General features: G+C 40.9%; 1 protein-coding gene across 2 annotated transcripts; it reads right to left on the bottom strand.

Moving 5' to 3' along the window:
• Positions 1–161: 161 nt before the first annotated feature.
• On the bottom strand, positions 162–16,522 carry pld2 (phospholipase D2). Of its 2 annotated transcripts, XM_058087893.1 has the most exons (24): positions 16,059–16,522; positions 12,680–12,838; positions 12,477–12,601; positions 11,984–12,126; positions 11,802–11,895; positions 11,074–11,139; positions 10,942–11,000; positions 10,593–10,838; positions 10,383–10,526; positions 10,236–10,319; positions 10,083–10,161; positions 9,129–9,239; positions 8,829–9,041; positions 8,616–8,760; positions 8,419–8,537; positions 7,928–8,041; positions 6,105–6,209; positions 5,573–5,661; positions 5,289–5,402; positions 4,356–4,402; positions 3,976–4,110; positions 2,992–3,145; positions 2,776–2,893; positions 162–2,674 (listed from the first exon to the last, which is right to left on the bottom strand). In XM_058087893.1, the coding sequence occupies exons 2-24, from the start codon at positions 12,810–12,812 to the stop codon at positions 2,450–2,452; spliced, it is 2,862 nt and encodes a 953-aa protein (XP_057943876.1). In that variant the 5' UTR covers positions 12,813–12,838; positions 16,059–16,522; the 3' UTR covers positions 162–2,449. The 2 variants fall into 2 exon arrangements, with proteins under 2 accessions (XP_057943876.1, XP_057943877.1); XM_058087894.1 differs by lacking the exons at positions 11,802–11,895; positions 12,477–12,601; positions 12,680–12,838; positions 16,059–16,522 and having other exon boundaries at positions 11,984–12,118.
• Positions 16,523–16,711: the final 189 nt, after the last annotated feature.

Here is a 16,711-nt window from a genome sequence, read left to right as displayed (position 1 = left end):
GCTGCCACTTGGGCATATGATGTCATCACGCATGCTCTACGAAGCACAACTTTTAAATGCAAGCACACAGACATTCTTTTTAGTCATTCTTTAATTTACATATTATTTTGCTTTTGTTAGTTTTGGCTTGCATCCATATCAGACTTCCGGTTTCTGCAAACCCACCTTATCTCCCACAGATCGTGATGTGCTTGTGAATAATGCATGACTCACTTCCACAGCTGTTCAGCAAGGGTTCAAGCGAACAATGAGTCTGTTCATAAAATTGATGCCATAACATGGCAGTCGGCTGTTTTGGTACTTTATTGCAAGAAGTTATTTTCCCACAAACAAAAAGTGAGAGATGATTACAGTACAGATTTATTAAGTATTAAGTAACAGCAATATAGTATTTGAATGTGATTAGTAATTGTTTTGTATCTCAACCCCTGAGCATTAATTGCACAATTAATTGTGAAGTAATGACCTCAACCAGCTGAGTGGCATACAGTACATAAAGGTAAAATGAATTTGTGAAAATTGGTGACAGTGGTAAATGACAGAAAAATATAAGGCAACTTGTCATTATATAACCGCCCTTTACAAAAAGATGGCTTCAAACAGAACATTAGTTAATGTTGACATTATGGTTATGATGGAGGCACTTGGTAAATACAGTCTGTACAAAATTGCTGGCTTTGTCACAGGTTCAATACAAGTCATGAACATACATAAGGCATGCATCATTTTTTCAGATTGCATTCTACAGATACATGAGAAAACCGTTGTAAAGAAACCAGTCAGACTAGATAGCTCTAGACAGACTGGGCTGTCCTATCAGGTGTGTGTCCCACCTGAATGCCCTGAGAATACAATGACCTGGATGCACATTGTAAAGAGTTAAACTCATTATTTCTCATGAATAAAACCCAGCCAATCATAAGGCTTGAAAATGCATCACCACGTGTGATTAGGTTCATTAGCAACAATGAAGTAGACAGCAGTTATAAATTAGATACAGTTTACTGCAGACTTTGTTTTATTTTATAAAAAGGCTAAAAAAAACCCTACATATACTAAAAGCTAAAGCTATGTTATTCGTGTCAACATTTCAAGTTGTTTCCTTATATTGTGCCTTTATTGCTGTTTTTTAGTGTTTAAGCTTTACTTGCCATTTAAAGTTGTCGATTTCTAATTGGTGACTCCAAATTGTCCATAGGTATGAATGTGAGTGTGAATGGTTGTTTGTCTATATGTGCCCTGTGATTGGCTGGCGACCAGTCCAGGGTGTACCCCGTCCCTCGTCCGAAGACAGCTGGGATAGGCTCCAGCACCCCTGCGACCCTCGTGAGGATAACCGGTAGAAAATGAATGAATGAATGAATGAATTTCATAGCATAGTTTTTCTGCATTAAAGAAGCATCAGCACTTCCAAATTAGCTATTTCTCTCCGATTGATGCTGGGTTTGTTCAAAAGCAAAACTTTTCCAGCCTCAAAAGGGACGAGACTTGCTATTTCTGCTTGTTTCATGACATAAATCAAACGTTTAATTGCTATACTGTACTCAGTACAGTGTTATGGTCCACACTAACTCTACTTCAATCATTTAGTGGCTTGATATCGCTCAAATATAAAATCACTACAATGTAACAATACACAGTACAGTGTTTTTCTAAATGTAACACACATACACTACATATGTGTCTTTCACAATCAAATGAAGACACTGTGGAAAGGTAAGGCAGTGGGACACAGAACTGCGGCATCCAAATGTAAATCTTGTTGTGGAATAGTCTCGACAATATACTGCATGTCTCTGCTTCACAGTTTTCCCAGATCAAAGATGATGGCGGAATGTCCAGTTGTGCACTGCTAACAACGTGAGGAATATAACAATTCACTTGGTTGCCATGGTAACTCTAAAAAGAAAACAATACATTAACAAACATGTTCAAAAATGTGTTAAAAACGACGCGCAAGTGCGGATAATGGACATAGTGTATCTTCTATCCACGTGTGACCATATTACCCGGTTTATTTTTTCCAGCTAATATCCAGCCATTTCTTTGTATCCGTCGCCATAACAACCCCACATTTTCTGACGGATTTGCTGGCACTGCAGTGAGAGGTGAAGCCTCGGAGCGAGAGAGTGAGACAGATGGAAAAAAATAACCTAGCCACTTAAAACCTTGCACCAATAAGTGTACATTATGTACCCGGATTATGTGAGATGGACTGTAGATATTCCTGTCATAAACCAACTGGCCAGTTCATGTTAATTTCATATTCTCACAGTGTCAGTCATAAAATCTACATTTCAGTGGTTAATATAAATATTATAGTGTTGGGTTTAGTCACCACTTAACTGTCCAGGTTGCCACTATTTAGTTTTATAGGGCAGGATGTTAGCTGCAATATTACCAGAGCACTTAAGCTCTTATAACGTGGTCTGACTGGGCCATGACGCAATTACGTCCACAGTCCAACAGGGGCCATGCCTTCTCTGGTGCCCAATGGAGGCAGCAGGTTCTCTTCGCACAAGAACTTCAGCGGGAAATGGACCAGCAGTCCTCGGACAGCCTTGAGCTCCTCTACAGCCTTCTCAGGGTCTGTGTCAGACAGGCGCACCTTGCTGGTGTAGTCTTTCAGCTCTTGCATATTGTGGACAGAGTTGCTGGGCAGGCAGTTGAAGACCTGCATCATTGTGGCACAGATGGGCACGCCAAGTCAAAAGAAAGGGTGGATATTATACTATGATACTTGTAGTACCGAAAACTCTGTGGTTTCATTGATACCTTGTCATAAATAGCGGCATTCAGTTTGGCTGATGAATTCCACACCAAGAAGAAGAAGTTGTCACTGATTGGATCATCAATGTTGATTGTGGGGTCTGATGCAGCTCCGACAAGAACACTGAATGGGAAGGGAAAATACAGATTAGCAAAATAGGAACTAAACTCAACAGCCAGACAGCCAAGAGGTTTTTCCAAAACATTAAACTTCCTGCTGACCTGAAGCACTCTTTGCGCAGAGCAAGCGTGACGGGTCCTGCTCCGTACTCCTCCCCGCCCATTATGGACGGGATTCTCTCTTCATCTTCCACAAATACTGCCAGCTCACTGTCCCGGCTTCCGAGCATGCTGCGATCATTGATGTTGGCTGATCCTGGGATCAAAGACAGTGTACAAGCATTTACAAACATCCATCCATTTTCTGTGCCGCTTATCCTCACAAGCGTCATGGGCATGGAAACCGGAGTCCTCGGAGAAAACCCCCGCATGCACGGGGAGAACATGCAAACTCCACACTGAGATGGCTGAGCGGGGAATCGAACCCGGGTCTGTACTTATGTTAAAAAAAATTACATGTATGTGTTTTGAAGGCTTTTTTTTTACATGAAAATAACATGGGACACTACTTAATGGTAAAATGTGGATCCCAGGATGAGGTATGACATATACTGTGTTTGATATGATTTATAATGTATAGTGGAAAGGTAATTATAGTTATTGTTAATTGTTATTGAATTATACTGTAAGTCGGGATGTGGTGGCTAAAGAAACTAGTTCAGGACAGGGATGTAATTATATAAAACAAGTAACAGTAAAAAAATAAAAATAAGGGCACATCCCTGTTTGAATTTCGCTATCTAAATTTTAGATCATTAAAAAGGTCAATGATCAGCTAAATATTAGAGATTTATAGGCTGAATCTAATCTATTAATTGCAACAGTCAATTCATTCATTCATTCATTGCAAATGTTCATCCGAAATTGAAGCAGAACGCAAACGTAGGAGGGTTTGGTGGGGGAGGAGTGAGCCGTGTGTCATTTGATTGTAACACCCCCACCCCTGAACGGCTGTATTATGAAATGTTAACTAACATTACAGTGCCTGACTCATTTTCAATTTCGAGTTATTTTTAACAAAGCATCTCTGTGATGACCCAAGGTCAAGCGGATGTGCCGACTAACAAAGAGCGGGTGGTGACTCACCAATTATGTAGCAGCGGTCGTCAGCAATAAGGGTCTTGCTGTGAACATAGATGAGTTCTGTGACAAGCGACTGAGAGAGTTCAGACTTTGTTCTCAGGCCACAGACTGTGAAGTACTCTGTCCACCGGTCCTCCACTGGGAGGCACAACAGAATCACATTATTTATCTGACAAGATATTCAATTCATGATACATACTGGCTTGATAATAAATGTGAAGCAAGTGAAGAATGGAAATGGAGACAGAATGGGCAGATACCTAAGATCAATGGCTTCGTTTAAAGGGGCAACAGAAGGAGGAAGAAAGAGAAATAGGTTACTAGGGGAGAAATGCAGATGAGGTGGATTATGAAATCGGAACATCAGAAGACATGACACTCACAGTCACTTAGTCTTGACAGGATGGACTGTTCCCCACGGGATATAGTCCTACAGCATTAAAAAACAATGAAAACTAGGTACTTAAAAAATAAGCCATAATGCAATATTTTCATTAAAATAATATTCAGTCAAATGGAACCACAGTGACAAGGTTGAACAGGTGAAAGTTGGTACAAGTCCAGGTACTACATGAGTGTGTACCCTCTTATTTTTCAAATATCTGAGAATACACACAACCTGAGAATTCCTTGGGCCTCTGTGAGTGGCAGACGGGCACAAATTAAGCATTTTCAAGCATAAAAATAGCTAAATTAATACAAATACAAATATAAGGCATTCAAAGACACTGAAGATACGTATGTAGTATTCTACACTGGTTACTGGGTGTCGGTAAGAATACTAACAATACTAATAATACATTTTATTTAGAAGCACATTCATTTTCAGTAATGTTACTGTAATGTTCGATGAGACGCACAAGCACCAGATTTGATCGCCGGAAGAGCAGGTTTGAATTATTTCACAACAGGCACAATACCCCCAAATAAAAACCCCTAATAAAAACACGGACCACTTTTGCACCTGAAACTCAACTCTGAACCACCAAGGTCACTTCCTGTGTGCCCCTCTTTCAGCTCCTTTGGGGAACACAATTATAGTAACACACACAATCACAAGGCTTCTTTACAGTATCTCTTAAATGGTGTATTTACTCTTATGAAGTCTACTATATTGGCGAGTGTAAAGGTGACTATTGGGCTGTTAGTTCATCTCTATGGAAGTCTAATAACGTTTAAAACTAAATTTAAAATAAATAAATAAGGGATTCATTTATCATGGTCTGGTCTGGAATCAATACATCACACTGGTATTACTTTACACAACATAGAGTGCAGATGATGATATCAATGATAAGAAATGAAAAGGCTCTTACCTGTAAGTGAAATGAAGAATGGCTTGGATGGCATTTCCACCTCCGGTAGTGATGTCTCCCTCAAATCCAGGTAGTAAGGGGATTACCACATACACTCGATACTTCTTTTTCTCTCTGTTAGGAAAAAAAAATCACCTGCTTTTATTATTCGAGTAACACTGCATTCATTCATATTGTGTTATTTTTTATGATGTATTCACATGCTTTGTAAACTTTGAAAGAGATATCATTTTATGATTATTATGAGATATATTTGTATGACATTAAAATGAAGTGGGCCCGACCTGTAAGCCTGCAGGATTCGTTCCACAATGGCATCGCCAATCCCATTATAGACCGTCTTCCCATCGGCACAGCTGATGAAGAACTGGTTCTAATGGCAAGAAAGAAATAAAAGCAGATGGTAGCTCAGTATGAGGCTAGTGCTAAAACAGGGAGGTTCCTGGTGGGATTCCATTCATAGCCAGCAAACCTCTTGAAAAGACTGACACGGTCTGTCACTGACATGGAATGAATGAGTAGTAAGAATAACACAGCAGTGTGAAGCCAGCACATATCACTTGCACTTGCTCACACTCCTATAGAATAAGGCCATCTTGCTCTTTAAGTACAGTGGAACCTCACATAGCATCCACTAACATGGTGTTATTAATATACAATTCATTGAAGGCGTGAAAATACCTACAGACAAGATGTGGCAGCAAGATCAACACCTTCCTGTTGTGTCGTGAGTTATTTCTTGCATTCAATAGTGTTTCTCACCTTCTTCATCAAAATTCAACATTTTTGGTAATTTACACAACATTTCGTCGTTACCTCTATGTAGATGTAGTGCTGACTGTTCTTGATGGTCTGGATGTAGGCATTGAGGATCGAATTCTCACAAGTTCCAGCAGACCAACGATCTGCAGACCGTAACACCTGGGGAAATAAAGTGGAGCCGTTAATGTATATTTTCAGCGTGTTTTAGTTGAGATGTGAATGTGTTGCCCGTTTCCTGTATGTATTTCCCAACAGTATAGATTCTAAAAGTGCTTTTATTGTGATTTAAGTTTGTGATGCATTAATTTCTTCCAACTTAAACAAGATGCATAGTAAGCTTCAGTGAGCAGGTGTACAAAGAAAGAAGCAAACATAAATAGCGGGGGGAAACCATACCCGATACCTGTGCTTGATACTTGTTGGAACACTGCAGCATAATGGAGTTCAAGTTACAGGACCGACACACGGTCGACGGCCTCTTCTTTTATTCCTAACCCTCTAGTTTGGGAACCTGAACTCGCAATGTCAATACTACCAGAAGTAGACTGCATTTACAAAGATTCTTGCAGCAAATGAGACGATTCCACTAGTTTATTTTCCGGAGGAGAGCTGCAACACATGGTGCATAATGAAAAAAAAACCCTGACTTGTAGAGGAATGTGAGAACAGGCTTCAATTCACCACATAGGCAGAATAGAATGTATGCATAGGATGAAGTATGGATTTGTGAGGGCTTAAAAACCACAATACAAAAACAACTGAACCCAGCACTGCTGGATGTTACATGTAAAAGGCACTTCCACTTCCACAGTTCCAAAGAGACTGCTCTGCCATAGCTTCTGGACTACTGCACCCTGAAATGTATTTGTGTGTAAAACAACGATTTGACCTTAGTTTTTTACAAAGAAGTATCATATTTTCTGGACTATAAGTTGCACTTTTTTCATAATTTGGTCTGGTTCTGCAAAAGTCAGGTGCAACTTCTACATCAAAATATATAATGTACATATATATGTCATCCCTTGCGACTTCTCTAAAAGCACATTGAAGCAAATTCTACACATTTATTGCCTAACTTATGCGTTATAAAACATGGAAAAATGTATACCTTTACTAAAATACAAATATAAGGCATTAGTAAAACCCACTCAAAGATGCTGTGAATGATGTGAGGTATTCTACACTGGTCACTAAGTGGCAGGAATGTTAATGTAATGTCCAGTGAGACACAAGCGGCAGACTTTATCGCCGGAACAACAGGCTACTGTTGCGGCCATAATCCATGCAAAGCAACAACTCAACTCTGAACCCCTGACATCACTTCCTGTTCGCCTGCCACTTTGTTCTCTTACCACCGGAGCACATTTATAGCAACACGCACAAGTCTTAAATGGCTTATTTTCTGTGATTACATCTACTAGATTGAGTAATACGAGTGGATAAGAGTGTTATTTCATGTCTAGAGGGCTCCAATAATGTTAAAAACTGAGTCAGAATGTTTATAATTTATCATGTTTTTAAATGTTAATTCATACTGACTGACATAAACCAAGGAGTGAACTTTACAGTCGATAGACTTGTGGCAACTATACAGGTATGTTCTTTATGCTACTGTGTAGCTGAATAACTGTTCTAACTGTTTAACATACCAGACACTTATTCAGCCTGTTGTTCTGTGTGCTAATGTGTAGTTGAATAACTTGCCTTTCCAGATGATAAGTTGGAGTCCATCGGGATTCACATTTTTTTTTTAACCTCCATGACTCATTCTTTGACTGTTGTGAATAATACGCCAGTGGTATGTTTGCTACATCTAATTCCGTCAAACCAACAGACATTGACATAATCTGAAGTTAAAATGTGTGAGTAAATGGTACCTGCACTTTGGCTTTCTGGGACCCAGGCACAGTCCATGCAAGTGTTTCAGCAGTACAATGAGATTTAGGGAGAAGACAAGGGTAGAAATTGTCCTTGTACTTGTTTTTGAAGATCTAGAAAGACAAAGCAAATGAAAAACAGATTACCTTTGACCTTCTTCTTATTTTGTAAAATAATAACAATGTTATGTTCGATATTTACAACCAGCTGACACTGCTAACTTTCAAATGAATGTGTGGCTTTTCTGTTCCAGCATGACTGTGCCCCAGTGAACAAAGCATGGTCGGATGGATGAGTTTGGTGTGGAGGACCTTGACTTGCCCTGACCTCAACCCTATCAACACAACATAGGTAACCTCTGACCTCACAGATGAACTCCTGGATGAATGGTGACAAATCTTCTGCTTAGTGAAAGCTGTTAAAGCCACCAAGCAGAACCACTCCATCTTCTCTTGTATTGATTGCAAATCTAACACCCTTTAATTCTAACCTTGGTGAAGTTCCAGCGCTGAATGAAGTGACGTGCTACATCCCGAGCTGCCCTTCCGTGAAGAGCAGCTGACAGATCACGCCATGGCATGCGTGGAACTTTAGTACGATCAATGTTATCTAAAAAAGTTAAAAAAGCAGTACTTTAAAGACCATTGTGCATCATCATGTGTGCGCTTGTATATTCTGTTTTTATACCCTCAAACGGTCTGTCCAGTTGGACCCAGTCTTTCTTAATGAAGTTGCTGTAGTCTTTGCCAAGCCACAGTTTGGTGTTGCCTGTCAGGTCCACAAACTCATGTGTTTGGCCATCAGATGATTCTGGAACAGCCACATTGTTTTCCTGGAAACCATAATGAGGAAGGGTAAAATACTGACAATAATAATATGCTCACTCACTGTCAGTCTTACATCTGTATCTATTTGTGATAGATCCTTATCTGTCAGTTTCTCAGCAGTGTCTGTCGAGCCAAGGTCCGTTAACCGGTACTGGTTGTCATCCCACCTCCCAAATGCCAGGTCGATTCCCCCCACAAAAGCTACCGTTTGATCAATAGCCACCATCTTTTCATGGTGTGCCCACAGAAACACCACAGATGACACATGGTCAGGATGTCTCATTACCTGTTGAATGAATAAACTTGACAATTAAAAGCTGTAGATATTTTTTTTACGACGTATAAAATTACAGTAGGTTAAGAGGTAACAAACCTTGATGTTTGGGTGCATATCCATGAGTGTCCTTTTACTGTGCTCACTGTTGATGCCAAGTGCCAGCTCTACCTCTTTGTAAAGCAGAACACATACTTTGACTCCTTGTTCCTACAGAACAAACAAACAGAAACACAGTTTTTCATATGTTTCCGTTTTTGTCTGACCTTTAGGAACGGGTTAATGACAACTTAATGTTGGCAGGAACACAATATCACCCACCTGAGTGCTAAGACTTAAAACCTAGTCACACTAGAGGTGGATTGAGCAGAAATGCGGCGGAATGAAAGTTCCTGGTTTATTCCTGGATATTAAAAGTGCATTCCAAAAATCTTGCACAAATGTTTTGCTCATGCTGAAAACTTTCAAGGTGCATTTAAAGTAGAAAATTATTGAACGGCATTCGAAAGCTACTTCATATGCTGCTGGAATATCTCAAATGTGCCTCAAATTAGCCGAAATGCAGCTCGAATTTATCTCCAATGCTTCTGCAATATATTTAGATATTAAAAGAATTCACTTCAAATAACCATCACCATTGTTCAATTGATGCTTGCGTGATGTTTGAATGCGGTGAAAATGTTCCAGTTGTCTCTAAAATGAGTCTCAATGTAATTTGGAACACTGCATTGAGTAAAAAGTGTGCACTTTTTCCAATTATAGCAATGTAGCAACCTAGGCTGCACGGTGAGCAAGTGGTTAGTGCGCAGGCCACACACCTAGGAGATGCAGGTTCAATTCCCTCATGAGGATAAGCGGTAGAAAATGAGCAAACTGTTCAGTAAAAACAAACTAAGTCATGAAAGTGTTGATGTGACAATGGCAGCGTCGGTAATACCGAGCTCTGTTTCACTTTGTATCGTATCAGTTAGAATATCAGCAGTATCTCCAATCACCTGTGTACAAGTATGACTTTAAGTTTCAGAGTTGAAAGAAGACCAAAATAATACCCACTGCTTTGCGTTTGAGCACTTGATCCAAGCGCCAGAAGTCATCAGTCGCTGGTCTCTTCAGGAATACTTCGGGGCTGAGCCTGGGAGAATATGGTTGGATTACATAATAAAGTAAAGCATCTCCACCAAAATCCACTTGGGAAAAAACACTTACCACCAGTCTGTGATGAAGATTTCTTCTTTGGCTTGTTCAAGTGCATCAGCGAGGTCGGCAAAGTAGCCACTTCCATTGACATACCTTCAACAACAACATTTATATAAGTGACAATCCACCAGATAGAAATGACTCTACAGTCCCTACCATTTAGTGCACGTGTTGTCCCGTGGAGGAGCAAACCCTTCAAAGCGTTGCACTTTGAGAAAGTCACAGGTTGAGGCTAGCCGGTTGATTTCATGACTCCACCAGTGTGCTTGTCTATAGCTACTGCATTTGATAATCAGATTCCTGCGGTCAAACAAAATGACCCATGTAAGGATGTGCATTCTATCAGTCAACACAAAGCACACTTACCGAGTGAAGTTGTTGATGCAGACTCCATATTTAGTGTCTGTGTAAGCACGGCCCACTTTCACACTGAACTCGGGGTCAAACAACAACACAAAGTTGATGCTGCCATTGTCTCGGTTCATGTACATCAGGAAGGAGTCTTTCACCACCAGCCAGCGGCGTGACCAGCGGAAGCAGAATTGATGATGACCAATGCAATTCAGACCTTGAATGCGGTGACCCCCAGACCTCTTGAAGATGGGTCCTTCCCTGCGTTTAGCACATACACACTTAGCACAGTAAATCAATAACATGCTGTTAGTCATTTCACTGCTCTCCATGTCTATCACTAGCACAAATAGTCTCAACTTACAAGCCTTTGGGCCCAAGATCAGGGACAAAGGATAGCGCACCAACAGACAGAAACTCCAGCTTAAAAAAAAAGAAAGTGAAAATGCCATGAAGCTAGAAATCATTGCTATGAATGTGTTATTTTAGCATTTACCATGCTACGGTCATTTCTGCAGAAGCTTTTCTCCAGCAGATCGTTCAGGTATTCCTCCAGGTATTTCTGCACCGCAAAAACAGAAGCTCTTTTAACATTTCTATATACATGTTTAGGCACATGGTGGTTACGTGTGCACTCCCATAAATTCATTGAAAACCTAATTTAGGGCTTTGAACATGAGACTCTCTCGAGAACTAGTTACAGGTCGGTGTGTCACCGAAGAATACACTGTCTCTGGCCGCTAAGAGAAACTCAAGAGACTATGCTGATGTGCTGCCATGTTTTCTAGAATGGCTGTGAAGGCCAATTCAGATGTGAGAATCTCAACCACATGTGTGGCAGACAAAAGTTGACGATGCAGCGATTGGTCGTGCTCGTCTATCTGCTGGATACACGATTCATGTGGTAACAAAAACTACTTCACCATGCCAAAACAACATCAGCAAAGTCAACTGTCCTCTCTACATGCAGCCACACACACACACAATTAGGACACACGTCATGATCACATATGGTCGGAAATAAACTCTTTACAATGAAGGACATATGTATAACCGCCAAGCGACAGTAAAAACTAAGCAGTGTTGCAGTATTATTATTATTAACATGGAAATGTTGCTAGTGCTTTGACTGTTTCATTTAATATTTTTATTTAGTGTGTTATTTATTATCACTTGACCTTCATGTGAGATAATTTAGCTATGATTTAAGTACATCTCTGATACCATTTTGCTAGAAGTTCTTCTGGCCCGTTCAGTCCCATGGAGGCTGGGCATTTGCTCGAACATGGCTCTCAGCTGCTGCCTCTCCTTTGCAAATCTATGGAAGATGTTTGAATTGTATGGCCCTGAAACAACCCATCACACAGACCCTGTCATCATGCATTTGCATAATCAGATGCGCTAACCTTCCCAAAGGTAGCCAGCGAATCATCATCCAGTGGTTGTACAGGTCTCGATGCAGCTCCTGGAAGTTCTTGTACTTCTTCTTCAGCGTCCAGTGGAATTCACCATGAGTTAGTATCACTGTGTATAGAGTGCCTACACTGACCTGATGGTGGATGAGAGTTGTATAAGGCAATATTTGTACCCTTATTCAGTAATATACACTACCAAATATAGAACAACATATCACAATCCCAATTAGTTGTTTTATCACACCACCGCTGTCCCCCCAAAACCCTTGATATGAAGGCAAAATGCAACATAATGGAGAGCACTGGGGCATACGAGCACATTCAAGAGTACAAAATGGACACATGTTGTCAGGTCAGCACTAATATTGAAAGTCCTCCCTGCCTCTCACGTACCCCCCCAGCCACCACCTTGATTGAATATCTTGATTCACATTCATGCAAAACGTGTGTGAGCCTGTATCTCAGCACTCAATAAGACAAGTACCTTTGAGCGAGTAGTGTATTTCTCCGTGTTATCCACTCTGCATGTGATAGGCACACCGGGTATTAAAGTTATGCCTTTTTCCTTTAATTCTGGAAGATGATGCACCACCCTGAAAAGACGACCATCTGTTTTGGAAAAGGAAAACAACTGATTGACATTTTCATTTATTCAAGTCCTTAAGATATTGATCAGGTATTTCTTACCACTGCTGGATAACAGATTGTCTATCTCATCTTGATCCAGATTGCGAAGGTCACGAGAGAAGCGTCTTCTATCAAGGTTTTGAGCGGTAGAGGCTTGATTGGGTGGTTCAATGTCAGCCTCCGGACTAGCCATTGTGGTTGAAAGTGCCAGCTACTTTGCTGCAAAGACAAAGAACGATTATGAAGATTGACTGTTTTTTTTTTCATTTATTGTAAATAATTCATGTATTTATTTTTGTGATTTTTGCCAGCAGCCAAAGCGGGAGCCTCATTTCTCAGCGTTCTTGTACAGAGCGGTACAGGAGGTCCTTTGTTCCAACAGCTATTAGGCTGTTTAATGCAACTCAGCATGGCACAGGCTCCTAAACACAGATACACTTCCAACCCTTTCAGGCACATTTGCAACACTTTATTCTGGAAATGTAACACCATGTTTTTGATGTAATCAGTGTCCCAGCAGTGATCCCGTAGCCTGCGCATTACAGTTGAGCAATGTGTTGTAAAGAAAGTATAATCGAAGTGTAAAGGTGACTATAGGGGTGTTATTTCATGTATACAGGGCTCTCATAATGGAAAATGTCGACCAGTCCAGTGTGTACCCTGCCTCTTGCCAAAAGAAAACTGGGATAGGCATACCTGCGAGTCTGGATAAGATGAATGGATGGACATAATAATTTCAATGAATGAACATTGCCATATTTAATTATGAAATGATACAATACATATTATTTGACATCATTTAAAAAATGTACAGTATTTGACTGAAATAAGGGCCTTTCCCATTGTAAAAGGTCATTTTACACAGACTCATAGGGGTCAGCAACAGCATCACTGACCTCTTCAGCAGTTATCTGCTTCCAATGTCATCAGTGTTGGGATTTAAAAAGGACAGGATGCAGCTAGCAGTATGAAAAAAGAATGTGTGTGAACGCTTTTGTATGGCGTATGAGTGGGCGGGTGTCTTTGAATGTTTCCTGGGAAACAGGCAAAGGGAGGGCAGGGGAAGCGAGGGCTGCTGTGTATATGAATGAAAAAGAAAGTGAGGTGGGGGAGGGAAACAAAAGATTAGGTTGAAAAAACAACAACAGATTTTCCCACACTTAAACAAAAATGGCAGATTTTCGTTTCAAATTTTGGTTGGTTATGGTTTGGAACATTCATACAACCATGATATTCCTACCCTGAAAGTTTGATATCTTAATAAACTGCATCAAGTTTATTATCTGGACAGAGGTCAGCATTTTATAACCTGAGGTTATTGATGGCAGTTTAAAAAAACATGAAACACTTCCGATTTTCAATTGAGCGCCGCAGGGAATATGCTGCCTTTTTCCATGGTCTTGTTTACATGTGTCAAAGCAACACAAAACTGACTCAGATTCACATGTTGGGATGTTCCTTGATCTTCTTTAGAACTGTCAAACATGCAATACTGTTACATTTTAGGAAGTGAACTACAGTACATTCACCGGCCACAACATTAGGTTTAACCGTACATGTGATGATCAAAATAACAAGAGCAGTTAAAAAAAATAGGTAAACTTTACCTTGTAAACATTCATTCATTCATTCATTTTCTACCGCTTTTTCCTCATTAGGGTCGCGGGGGTTCTGGAGCCTATCCCAGCTGTCTTCGGGCGAGAGGCGGGGTACAACCTGGACTGGTCGCCAGCCAATCACAGGGCACATGTAGACAAACAACCATTCACACTCACATTCATACCTATGGACAATTTGGAGGCGGCAATTAACCTAGCATGTTTTTGGAATGTGGGAGGAAACCGGAGTACCCGGAGAAAACCCACGCATGCACGGGGAGAACATGCAAACTCCACACATAGATGGCCGAGGGTGGAATTGAACCCTGGCCTCCTAGCTGTGAGGTCTGCGCGCTAACCACTAGACCGCCGTGCCGCCACCTTGTAAACAATTGGATCTTAATGAGGTTTTAAGTAGAGCTATAATATGCAAAAGAAAGAAGGGAAATTGGTTTGGGCACGCTTGATGTGAGTGTTTCCAGGAGGCTATTGCTATATTGCTCAAAGTGGTGAAGATGACTTCACAAAGGGCATCAATTGTCTGGAACTGATGGCCATTTTTTATAACGTCAAACCTGCACCACCTGAAGCTCCGGTGCTCCACTGAATGAAAAGCACCGGAGATCATGATGGATGATGATGGATGCAGATTTTGATCAGGGGAAAAAATAAACTTTCATTCATTCATTTTCTTTACCACTTATCCTCACTAGGGTCGCGGGCATGCTGGAGCCTATCCCAGCTATCTTCGAGCGAGAGGCGGGGTACACCCTGGACAGGGCACATATAGACAAACAACCATTCACACTCACATTCATACCTATGGACAATTTGGAGTCACCAATTAACCTAACATGATTTTGGAATGTGGCAGGAAACCGGAGTACCTGGAGAAAACCCACGCACCTGCAAACTCCACACAGAGACGCCTGAGTGAGGAATCAAACCCTGGTCTCCTAGCTGTGTGGCCTGCACACTAACCACTTGCCCACCATGCAGCCAACCTATTTGAGTTGTTTGGGTTTTTTTTTTATTTAAGTTCCAAATGTTTTTTGTCTCACTTTTGCATATTGTAGCTCTACGAATATGCAATTTTTCAACTGATATCTTCATGATATGAAGATATCAATTCTCAATTTTGATTGACATTGACAGATGTCTACACTTTTACTATTGTGACTGTAGTTCAGTTTTGTCTATTTTTGTGGGTCAACACTTATGTCCAATACTTACCTGTGGGTTTAACTTCAGTAATTCTGGCGCCTTTAACATCCTCACAAAATCAAACATCCACTGCCCCCCATCTCAGTCTGAGATCCACTACTAGTGCTGCATCAGACTCCACCTTAATAGTAATAATAATGGGCACTAAAATCGATATTTAAATATGTTACGAAATGCTTGAAGGGTTGTTTTTAAAGACACACCAAAGATATGCATTATCTGGACATGTCATTAGGTACACCTGCACAGATAGTATATGTAGTATTAAACAAACATCTCGTGGACATTCTCAACCAAAGCAGCAAAATAAATAATTGAATGCAACTTTTGTCGTGGGTTACATGACAGTCTGCAAGTCTACCCAATAAACTAATGGCTTTTGTGGAGGCACAACTTGCAGCACAATCTGCAAGCTGTTTTCGGTATGCAATGTATGCATAGCTAAATCATGTCGCTTCCACCCAGTCCCCAATTTCTAACAGCGCCACATTCCTAAAGGCAGTCAAAGCTGGTAGACGACACATGAGATTTTAGACATTTTATCACGGATGGGTGTGACAGCTCAGCAGTTATGTGTTTAGCTCAGACCCAGCGTCGGGTTGTGTTCGAATACTCACTCAGCTCAAATGGAAACGGCCGCCGTCAGCACACTCAGGTAGTCCACAAACCACGACGATTAACTTATACATTCACACGTAAAGTCGTGTTTCATGGCGCGACGGTGTTTTTGGCAGAATGGCCTGGGGTTCCCCGTAGGTGATGTACACTTTAGTCCCGCCCATTTGGCGTCCACGGGAGAAACACAACGCGGAGAGGACGAAGAGGGGAGGACGAGGAGTTTTTATACAAACTAGCTCTCACTGGGAATGTCATTAACTTGATGTGTCATGCGTCATGCTAGCAACAAGCACACTGTCATGCTGTTGTGGGATGTGGTGAAAACTACCACAAGAAGACACGAGGATTAACACGCGTCTCCCCCAAAGAAGATGGTCTGTTTTGGGGAAGAAATTACAGTTGTTTATCCAGTAGTGAGGGCAAGCCACAACTGGACCGAACGAACACAAGCACAGGAATGCATGACCTATGACGAAGGATTTTTTTTCTCCATAAAATAGGTGCGGCGTCTACGTGAGTCACGCAAAGTATCACGAGATTTGCGCTCAACTCTTTCAGCATAAATTGCATTCCAAACAAATGCGAATTGTGTAGTGATATTTTAAATGACTGAAATGTGTGAAATGAAAGAAAAATAAAACACAAAACAACA

Source organism: Doryrhamphus excisus, chromosome 11, assembly GCF_030265055.1.
Source record: "Doryrhamphus excisus isolate RoL2022-K1 chromosome 11, RoL_Dexc_1.0, whole genome shotgun sequence".
Lineage (NCBI taxonomy): Eukaryota > Metazoa > Chordata > Actinopteri > Syngnathiformes > Syngnathidae > Doryrhamphus > Doryrhamphus excisus.
The sequence above is the reverse complement of the archived record's forward strand: the minus strand, read 5'-3'. Positions and strand labels throughout refer to the sequence as shown.

Bases quoted from the DNA above. Each gene is read 5' to 3' on its own strand.
- pld2 (XM_058087893.1), bottom strand. From the start codon at position 12,812: ATGGCTAGTCCGGAGGCTGACATTGAACCACCCAATCAAGCCTCTACC. The intron at 10,527-10,592 runs GTAAGTGTGCTT...GTTTGACCGCAG, and splicing joins TGCATCAACAACTTCACTCG to GAATCTGATTATCAAATGCA. The intron at 10,320-10,382 runs GTAGGGACTGTA...TTGTTGTTGAAG, and splicing joins GACAACACGTGCACTAAATG to GTATGTCAATGGAAGTGGCT.